This window comes from Thunnus maccoyii, chromosome 3, assembly GCF_910596095.1.
Source record: "Thunnus maccoyii chromosome 3, fThuMac1.1, whole genome shotgun sequence".
Classification (NCBI taxonomy): Eukaryota; Metazoa; Chordata; class Actinopteri; order Scombriformes; family Scombridae; genus Thunnus; species Thunnus maccoyii.
In genome coordinates, this window is record NC_056535.1 from 18734494 (window position 1) to 18745225 (window position 10732).

Genomic DNA, 10732 nt, shown 5'->3' on the forward strand with positions numbered 1-10732 from the left:
GGTTCTTATACATTAATTAAAACATAGTTATGAATATTATATTCCATTTCTGTGGAGTCCGTTCTGCTAGATACCACTAAATTCTACACACTGCACTTTAATTCAACAGTTAAAAAAATAACAGGATGGCAATGTAAAAAAAAATTCCAGTATTTCATTTTAAAACATGCAGGGTAACAGAATTCATTTTATGTGAACAGTAAATTTGAAGGCAAAAAATGTTTTTCAGTAAAATGGGAAAATCTTGCCATGAGAACTGACAAAAAGGAGAAAAAACACTTAAGTCCTTTGTTGTTAATTCTAAAGACTGCTATGACACAAGATGTAACTTTGAGAACCTAAGGCTGCCTTGAGCTGGCAAATAAAATCTAAAAAGAAAAACATGACTATAAAAATTTGTATTTTCACAACCATTGCAGAATCCTGTAGATCAACCATCCTGTAATGTTTTCATTTCCTCTCGTTGGACCGGGAGCGACTGTAAAAACAAATAATGAACTGGTTAATGACTTACTAATAATTTGATATATTTCTGCAATACAGTTAAGACTCTATACATTGTAATGATAATGATAATGATGATAATAATAAACAAACTCACCTCCTTGACCGTGAGAAGGATCTTGAGCGCTTACGGTTCTTGTCTCTGGACAGAGATCTATATCTGCGCCTGTCTCTTGAAAGAGACCTGGTGGACAAAACCACAAAATTCAATTCAACACATAGTTAAAAAAAAAAAAAAAAAAAAAAGTATTTAAAAACATTTAATCATGGGCTCACCTGCTGCGACTGCGGCTGAGGCTCCTCCTCCTCGGCGATCTGGGGTGTAGGTGAAGCAAAGACATGAAAAAAATTAGGACAGAAAATTTTACCCTCTCCATCACTTATGAAACCTCTGGTTACACGTGGAAACGTGGTTACATGTTGTTCCTAGACTGTTAACAGAAGGATCATCTGCATCCATGAGATCTTGACGGAGTTCATCAAGATCAATTCATTATTATTCATTCTCATTAAATGGGAACTTTGTGCCCAATGAGCACCAAACATGGAGCCAGATTGAAATATATTAAGAACAAAATCAGGGCTCGACATTAAGGCTCGCCTGGGAAACATCAAGTAAAATATACTACAAGAATTGTCTGTCTCCTGCAGTGGTGGTAGAAAATTCGTTTTAAACACTGGCAGTATACTGTGCAATACTAGGATCTTTGCAAAGTATATGATAAAAGTAAATGTATTTCAATGGAAACAGATCTAATCAGATACAGAAAACTGAACCAGTGGTAAGACTCATCACTGTAGCACCGAAACCATCTGTAACCTACAACCTCATAAGATCAGTGGCTGCAAAACATCCTTGATAACACTTAAATTTTCAATGTGATTTTTTAAAATTAGGACACTGGTGCACTCCAGATGAAATAATACTGATGCGTAAAAACAAGATAGTAAAAAACTACGAAGTCAAAGTACACTTTATACCGATGGATATTACTCACAATGGCCTAATGTCGAGCCATGAAAATGCACTCAGCACAATTGCACTGTGAACAACTGATTAAAAACCCACAGCCAAAGTTCCTTGACCACAACTTTTGATCTTTAGACTTTTGCAACTCTGCACTGAAATTGGTCTAATGGTCTAAATTACATAAGTGCTGAGGGAAAACTGTCAAGCAGCTTTGAAAGCTAGATTAAGCATAAAAACTACAAAGAGCAGGATAAAAGCAACTTACTATTTTGGGGGATTTGGACAAGATAGAAATGACGCAAGGTAGCCAGACTGATGGTGAGGGAGGTCGAATTGCAGAGAGGATTTGCCACATGATGCAAATGTTGGAGATATGAAGTTGCTTGGTGGCTGGTTGGAGGGGGTAGTTGTAGATTTTCCCTGCCTTTTTTGGGGGGAAGGATGGGGAGGGATGTAAGCCAAGGGCTGTTCCCGTTGATACAGTAGTTGTTTGGAGAATAGTAAGAGTAAAGACGCTGATTGGTTGATAATGTGAAGTGGACCGCTGTCGATTGGGTTAAGGTTGGAGGAAGAAGAGGAGGATGCTGGGAACTGCATGCGCAGGAACCAAAAGGTTGGTGGAACCTGACGACTGGCGGTGCGCCTGGGTCATGTGACAACACCAGCCAAGCTGATTGGGGCTCGCTGGACAGCAGTCACATGATGCTGAAAGAGGACTAGTTGACTGACTCAGATGGTGAGAAGCGTGGTGGTGACTCTGCAACGGGGTTCAGTTTTATTAATAGATGGCAACTGAACTCAGAAAGAAAACAAAATTTACACCTGCAGAAAGTAATTCTAAAAAGTTCCTATAAAAATGTTTAATGGATGATGAAGTGCTAACTGTGCCTCTTAAGATGTCCCCGTACAGCAATTTAATTCTGGTAGAGTTAAGTGTTTTTACATACATATTTTTATTATAAGAGTTCATAAATAGTCAAGTGCTGACATAAGCCGCCTTTGGACTTGGCTGTCTACCTTAAATTGGCACAGACAAAATTACTTTTTGAAACGTAGGACAAAATGTTTCCAAGCTTTTCTTTTTTTCTTTAAAAAGGAGGATCACTCCAGTTAATGTGGGATCGGATTAGTAAAAAAAAAAAAAAAAAAAAAAAGAAAGCAAAGGAGTGACATCAATAAATCAAATCACGAAGCAGCCAGATCCACAGGTTATCTATTGATGAACTCATATTGTATGTGTGCAAATAATGATTTTATTTTACTGAAGTGATCTACAACATTAAGCGTAAAAATTAAATTCAGGCCATGGAGATGACCAATTAGAAACTTCAAATCGCTATTTTTTTTTTTTTAAGTTGACAAAGCTTTAATTAGTTTAAGATGCAAAAACACAAGAGATTTGTTTGCCAGTGTGAGAGGTTGGCAGATTTATTCAGCTTTGCCAAACTAATTTATAGTTCGAAGGACTCAAACAACTGATGCTTACAGTGTGTGGGGAATGTGAAATCTGCTTTGTCATTTGTGCTTTTAAAAAAACACTGCAAATTAGATTTTAAATAAAATGGTAACATTAATCGTCAAGTAGGAAATGCATACCTGCGTCTGACTGGAGGACTGCGCCGTCTGATTTCATCACGAGGGCGTCTACTCCAAGATGGAGGGGGGCCACGGCTTCTAGAGCGCTTTTCCCCGGTGGATAATTCAACACGCACTCGACAGCCACACATGGTTCTAACGAGAGAAAAAAAAAAAAGGAGGTCATAACATTAGTTGGAAAGTTTAAAAAAAAAAAAAAAAAAAAAAAAGAAAACTTCAAAAAGAACAATACTAAGAAAAGGTGTTACCTTCCATCTAGTTCTCTCACAGCATCAGATGCATCTCTGGGATCTTCAAACTCTACAAAGGCAAAGCCTGGGGGATTCCTGGCAACCCACACACTTCTTAAAGGGCCATAATATCCAAAAGCCCTTTCTAACTCTGTCTTATTTCCGTTGTTTCCTAGATTCCCAACATAAACCTTGCAGTCGAGGGGACAGTCTCTATTAAGAGCGGGGTCTGAGAGGAAAAAAGACACAAACAAAAAACATAGAGGGATATGATTAATGTGGCTTACACATGGTTGCAATTTATCCTAAAATATCCATGAAAGACTGGTTGAATATAAAAAGATGGTGAGTGTCCATAAACGTTTTCTCACATTTAGAGAAATTCCTTGCTACAAGATTGTCACATAACCAATATTTATCTTCTTTAAATTGTTTTTTTTGTTGTTAAATGATTCAAATGTCTTAAATTTAATTTTGCATTCATGTTTTTGATCAAGGCTGAAAGTTGAAACATTGTTCCAAAATTATGAGTATCAATGATTGTCAAGAAATGTGATCAATTCAACTTCTCCATTCCTGAAAGCAACATTTGGACGTTCTGCTCACCTACTTTGAGTCAACACAGAAGTAGTGTTTATAATTAGGGCAACAACGATTAACACTGAAGATACTCAGATACTTTGTCATACCGAGGTAAAAAAAAAAATCTATTTTATCACCACTGGTTGTATAAGGGAGTGTTCAAACCGACATCAGGTCTGCGTGAAAAAAAGCCTCACAATCACTTGAATGGGGGCAGTGCATTGACATAGTGGCAAAAAAAAATGCAGTGGTTGTCCAGCAAAAAAGTTGAACCGGAATCAACTTTTGCAGCAATGCAACCTGACGTCTTCTGGCAAGGTGCTGCGTTGGCTGATCACATATAGGGTTTTTCCATTAGCCCAGGTTGGTCCGCTTAAGCTGCGCTGAACCTAGCCAACCTAGGATGAAATGCATTTCCACTACAGCCTCAGAATAGGGGATAACCATTAGGGCTGTAGTCTCCTGGTCGATTAGTTGGTCGATATGCTCTCGTCCGACCAAATTCTCATTGGTCGAATAATTGCCATGTTACTTTCATAAGGAGAAAAGTGCTACATCAATAGCCTTCCAGGATTAATCCATTATTTCCGGTGGTGGGAGGGACAGACTAACAAATTACCTGTGAAAATGGGGGTGTATTCAAAACACCCCCGTTGTTTTCAGAACTTTGAACTCGCCCAACCTAATGGAGACTGCTGGGTCTAACTGTACTCAACATTTACCGAGCATTTACTGAACGAACTGAATCAGTGTTTCTCCCATAATTATAACAAGAACTCCTGCTAGCCCCCACCCCCCCAATTTTTTAATGTCAAAAATAACACCAAATATGCATTCATTCGGAAATCAATAGCGTTAGGGAGTCTCTGGGCAGCACTGTTACGGTTTGTGAGTCTACCTCTGTGTCGTTGCCTGGGAAACCATTGGTAGCGTAACTCTGTGAAGGAATATAGCATTGCGTAGTATGTTTGTGTAGCCAGTGGAAAAGAGTGAGCAGCAGGAAAGTGTCCGTGGATGCGAGCGGAGCAGAGGAAATGGTTAGCAGTAAATTTTCAGTCTGGCAGTAAATGTACAGTACAGACTACAATGTAACAGTTAATAAATGCTAAAAAGTCACATCATTTGTTTCCCCAAGTGGTGGAAAAGTGAAGAGGGTTAGCTCTAAAATTAGCAACAATGGGTTAGCCTAACCTGAAGATGCAAAACAGAGAAATAGAGAAAGGAGAAATGTGTGACTGCTGAGTTCACTGAGCACTCTGTCCCGCCCTTCCCCCCCGTCAACTTTCTCTCCTGTGTTCCTGTTTGTACTTTCAGATATCTGCCTTATTTTACTGTTGATTGCTTTCAGTTGCATCAGAGCTGTGTTAAGTTACTGCTGATGAAAACCCAACATTTCCTGCTTTATATTAAAAGCTGTAAACTGAAAGTAACAAGAGGCTTTTGCTGTGAAGAATTTACAAGAAATGAAATGTGTTTATAACAATTAGCAGAGCTTCGTTAGCAGTGCTATTCTACAATAAAAACAGGTCTATACAACAAGATATGGACATATTTGGAGCCATTTGTTCAGTGAATGAGTTAGAAATAATTCTAGGAGGAATAGTACAAGCAGAAACAGTCACAGGGAGATGTTTGACAATGGGCTGGAGATGACAGGCTCCTACTGCATTTTCTGCAAACAGCACACCTCCAACAGGTAAACAATTTCTTTTACTTTGTCACTGTGGAATGTAAAAAACACTTGAGTGCTCCAGGCATGGCTTGGTACAACTAACCCCAAAACAATGGAAAAACAGCAATACATCAAGTTCACATTCCTGGTAGATTACTTTGTAGTGTTACGCCTTATTTGACCTCTCATCTTGCGACAAAACAAAACAGATGCCCTTGTGATAACCTTCCAGAGTTGTAAAATCCTATCTGTGAGTATTACAAACTACTGTGTGGTGTTTTGGCCTCTGATAAGCCTTTAAATGCATTAATCCGTAGCTCCAACTCAACTTCCTGGATTGTATTTCATTGTGTCACTCAAACAACACACCCCACCACTGTACTTGTACTGTACAGGGAGGTTTCCGTCTCGATACCCATAAAGCTGTTTCTGGCACTTATGCAAATTATTCAGCAGAATTACTTACTGACAACCTGTGTTGGGCAACATTACTTTTAAAAGTAACTGTTACATTACAACATTACTGCAATTAAGAAGTAACTCATTACATTAAAGTGTTACCTACTGAGAAAACTCAAGTACTTTTGTGTTACCAAAAATGAAAATACCTTTGTAATTCCTTGCATAATGCGAATACTTCCACAATGTAAAAGCGGTCCTATACCATATTACTAGCTAAGCATCACACGCGCACTGACACAACCACAGGATTGAATACCTTCCACTAGTATGCAGCTACCTGCCAAGAAGTAGGAATAAGTGCATAAAAAGAAGTGTGTGAATGTGTCAGGGATTTTCTTTTTTGTGGCAACAAAAGAAACAGGGAAATATGGTTATATGTAGCGTGTTGAGGGTAGGTTGGCGGAGCTTCCCAGCATTCTCTGAGGCAATATGTTTATGGACATAAGTTTAAAAGGCATACTATGCAGGATTTGTTGGTTGCCGTTTGCAAACACAAGATTCAAGGTTGGTGGCTCAATGACACCAGAGCAAGTTGAGAGCATGAGCAAGAGATAAAGCAGCGGTGGTGGTCGAGCGAGCTATTGAGTCAATGAAGAGATGGAGCTTCGGTAGTGAGAACAAAGCAGTGAGTCAGATAAATCTCTCTCTGCAGATAAATGCACCACCACACACTTCTAGTGGGTCTTAAGTGATCATTTAGAGGGATTATGTTTGTATGAGTCTATACATTGTTTTTTTTTGTGTGTGTGTTTTTTTTTTATATTAGGAAAATCCTTCATAGTATACCTTTAAATTAAATTTTGTTCTAAAGATCACCACAGATGTTACTTGGTACACGGTCATTAACGTTATTGTTGTTCACATTGTTTTTGTAATGTTTAATAGTTTGTGATTTGCTGTTGTGAAAGAATGCATTTTGTACCATGAGTGAAGTGATGTGAATGGTTAGTACCGACCCTCCAGCACAGTTGTAAGAGAGCATTGCAGTGTTGATGGTATGCCTGTTGCTACCAATAATGTTACAGTTTCTCATGAAATCATCTCTCTGCTTCAGTTCTTGCCCCAGCAAACCCCGGCCCGCTACAATATTTTAACAGTAATGGATTACTTATTTGAAAATGTAACTAAATAACTTATTACTTGAATTGCATAAATAACGTGTTACATTACTTATTACAACAAAAAAAAGTGATCTACGACTCTAACATTGGATTTACAGGATTATTGCATCAAGTTGCTTTGAAGTATCTTGCCTGGATTAGCCAGACATTCCTGTCTGATTATTGTACCTAAAAGTGTATTGTATCTATCAAATGGTCTTTCAATTAAATTTCTCAGAGTTAGGTTACTAAACTGGCAGAAAGAGTTTAACCATTTATAAGACTCTTGTGAACACTCAGAAGACTAGTTTCTCTCTTGCATTATGTGTGTTAAGTGCACTATTTCAAAGAGAATATTATCCATGTCAATTTATTTGCTTATTATGTCCTACCCTATCATGGCAAAGACTTCTGTCTGGATTGTCATCTATTAACTAAGTTAACCACAAAACTTAATGTGTTAAGATGTGAGTGTCTTATTGTAGAGAAAAGTAACATTAATAAATTAGTGAAGTAGCAAGTCATCATACCTCCCATTTCAACAGGTCCAAGTATCTTCTGCTGTATTGCAGTCAGATGTGCCTAAACGGACAGAAAGACAGTAGGGAATTGTTAACAGACCTCAGTGTAAAATAAATGCATTGTCACAATCTAATGTTATCTGGTTCAGAATCCATTTTGACTCGACTATACGTCGCATTTAATTGTTTCTCTACGGAGCCTCTTCAAAACACAAGAGGACTGTTCATGTCCACAGATGCTGGTCTGACTACCACGGAAATACAACATCATTAAGCGATGTCAAACTGCGTAAAAGGCAAAATAAACGAGCCCCGATTATAGAAAATATTATTCTACTTTAATGTTGAGCTAACACTCGTTAGCAATAAAAAGTAGTTCGATTTCATTTAGCTTGCAGCTTAAGAAACAGAAACGTTAGCCTTTAAAACTTTCGGTTTGTTTAAGACAACAATGTGGCCGATTTACAAAATCGCGAGTACTTTTGAGTCTAATTTTGCCAACAAACACTTATGCAGCCAGGATTTCCAATCAAACATGCAAACATGTGTTAGCTGTGTTAGCTCGCAGAAGATGTGGTAGCTAGCAAAGTTAGCATTAGTCACGACGGTATTATTAAAAAAAAACTTCTGTGCCCACCCGCACACTAATCACGTTTCTTGATACAAACGTGGAAGCAGAAAGTAAATAATTTTTAAAATGTACCTCACTTTTCTTGTAGCTACAGTTCAACAGAAGTGTTATCAGCAGATTTCACGCCAACCGTCTAGTCTCAGCGGCTAGCTTCACTTGTTGTTAGCGCCAGAGCGGAAGTTGTCTTTATACATCCTCAGAGCGGAAGAGGCACAACTGCTCGCCTTTCTTCTCGCAAACCGACGTTAAATGAACATGCTGCCACCTGCTGTAGCGGAGCGGAAGCCTGTCACAATCATCCTCATTGTGTTGTCCGTTAAACAGAAACTTTGTAGTAGACAGAAGTCTTCTTTCCAAACAAGTCAAAGAGATTACTTAAATGTAATATTCAATATAGATGCACAACACCATCTCCTGAAGGTGGAAGGAGTATTCAGATCTTTTATCATTCCTGTATCATTTCACTCACTACACTACTGTATAACTATCTATCTATCTATCTATCTATCTATCTATCTATCTATCTATCTATCTATCTATCTATCTTGCACGGTGTGTATCCTGTTAACAGTTCACAGAAATGGTTTCACCTGTATATAGTCATTATTTGTGTATATTTCTGAAGATTGTTGTGTTGTTATTTTGTGTAAGTACAATGCCAGAGTCAAATTTTTTGTATATGTAAACATAATCAACGAATAAAGATAATTCTGATTTACTTAAGTAAAAGTACCAATTCAACAATGTAAAAATACTCCATTACAAGTAAAGGTCCTGCATGAAAAATGAAGTATTAGCAGCAAAATGTAGTTAAAGTATTGCAATAAAGTAGTGGTTTGGTCCCTCTGACTCATATATTATTATTTATGACATCATTAGATTATTAATTGTGTCATGAGATGATTAATAGGAGAGGAAGAAAAAACTAAGTTCTGCTACACAAATCTCTTTTCAGTTTTCTGACTTTTTCTCTAATCTTTGATTTTTGTTAAAATATTGGATCATTTGATTATTATTGAAATGAAACCATGTGAGAAGTTTAGAGGGAAAAAATCACTTTTTGGTGGAGCTGTTAACAACTCATAGACATCTGAAATGCGACCGCAACTACACACTGCTTTTTGTAAGATGTCAAAAGCCAAAAGGGTTGGAAACCACTGGTTTCATCTTTAACAACGTGTTGTGTTGTAAAAGCTTGTTATATTATCCATTCCACCACTGTGAGTGTATGAAGTGTATTATAGGTAGCCTAGTTATATATTTTACAACCCCACTTTGAAACAATACTCAGTGTTTAAGTAAGAGATTAATTGTTACATTTTTCATGCAAGTTTGGATCTGCATCCCCCTACACAATAATTAATTGAAATTACACATTACTGAAAAAAATATGTCATCTTCGACATTTGACTATTATTTCTATCCTCTCACTTACTTTCATCAAACTTTTTGGTGCTTCAAGGCCGAAGACTTTCTCAACACCTGTCCTCTCTCTTGTCTCCTCTGTCATGTGCGATATCTTCTTCAGATATATAGTCAAATATAATCCTCAACAGGGCTCTGCTATGTCAATATAATGTTTTAAAACATAAAAAGGGAACATATTATAACCCGTGACATGGCATCAATGATGCTTTACAAAGAACACAAAAGTAACAATGAAAAAGAATTATTTCCAAATATCTAATCACCCTTATGATTAAGAAACAACTCTGATTTGGGTAATAATGTTGTGTAAGTAATGAGTTTGAGAAAATTCACTGCCAAATTTATGTCAGGTTACTGTACATAGAATGCATTGTGAGTATGGAAGCAGATGCTATATGTTTCAGTTTGTTTCATGTTGACAGGAAACACAAACTTAATTCATGCAGTTTGACCTTGAAAACAAAAAACAGTGACTGCCGTTTGGTTATTACTGTGGGGGGAACATGAGTAAATCAACAGAGCTCGAGTGTTATTGCTCAACAGGAGACAAAACCACAAACAACCCCTTTGTGAGAGGTCGACTGCGTGATAAACACTGCGTACACGTCCGGTACAGAAACTTTGAAAAACTAGTATAGAACAAGGGAAGAGGTGTGAGGATCTTACAGTCTCAACATTGCACAATGTAGACAAGAATGATTTGTTTCTTTAACACTTCATTTCTTCCATGCAGAAGAAATAACTATATGCAGAAGTTGAAATCTGTATATAGTTACAGTTGGTGGTGTACAAAAAATGTTTCCACTCTAATCCTCCATGCGGTCTTCAGTCCAACACATTTTGTAATCTGTGAGATGACTTTATTTTGATGCATCCTCTTTTGTCAACTTAACTGTCACATGTCTTGTTTGTGAGAATTGTTTAGTGGTGTCACTCCCTAATATGTTTTGATAGGGCTCTAACTACCATTGTGAGATTAGTTATCAACATATCACTCACACATGTCTCAAGCTTTGACTAATGACTACTTGACATG

General features: G+C 37.5%; 1 protein-coding gene across 2 annotated transcripts; it reads right to left on the minus strand.

Annotated features, from left to right (window-relative positions):
- Window positions 1–134: 134 nt before the first annotated feature.
- srsf3a (serine and arginine rich splicing factor 3a) lies at window positions 135–8452 on the minus strand. 2 transcript variants are annotated; one of them, XM_042407593.1, is made up of 7 exons: window positions 8346–8452; window positions 7647–7698; window positions 3319–3529; window positions 3071–3205; window positions 781–819; window positions 602–688; window positions 135–478 (listed from the first exon to the last, which is right to left on the minus strand). In XM_042407593.1, exons 2-7 carry the CDS (start codon window positions 7651–7653, stop codon window positions 451–453), a joined length of 507 nt encoding a protein of 168 aa, XP_042263527.1. In that variant the 5' UTR covers window positions 7654–7698; window positions 8346–8452; the 3' UTR covers window positions 135–450. The 2 variants fall into 2 exon arrangements, with proteins under 2 accessions (XP_042263527.1, XP_042263526.1); XM_042407592.1 differs by having other exon boundaries at window positions 8341–8444.
- Window positions 8453–10732: the final 2280 nt, after the last annotated feature.

Excerpts from the sequence above, each read along its gene's own strand:
- srsf3a (XM_042407593.1), bottom strand. Across the intron at positions 3,206-3,318 it reads GTGAGAGAACTAGATGGAAG|AACCATGTGTGGCTGTCGAG; the intron begins GTAACACCTTTT and ends TTCTCTCGTTAG. Across the intron at positions 689-780 it reads CTCAGCCGCAGTCGCAGCAG|GTCTCTTTCAAGAGACAGGC; the intron begins GTGAGCCCATGA and ends TTTGTCCACCAG.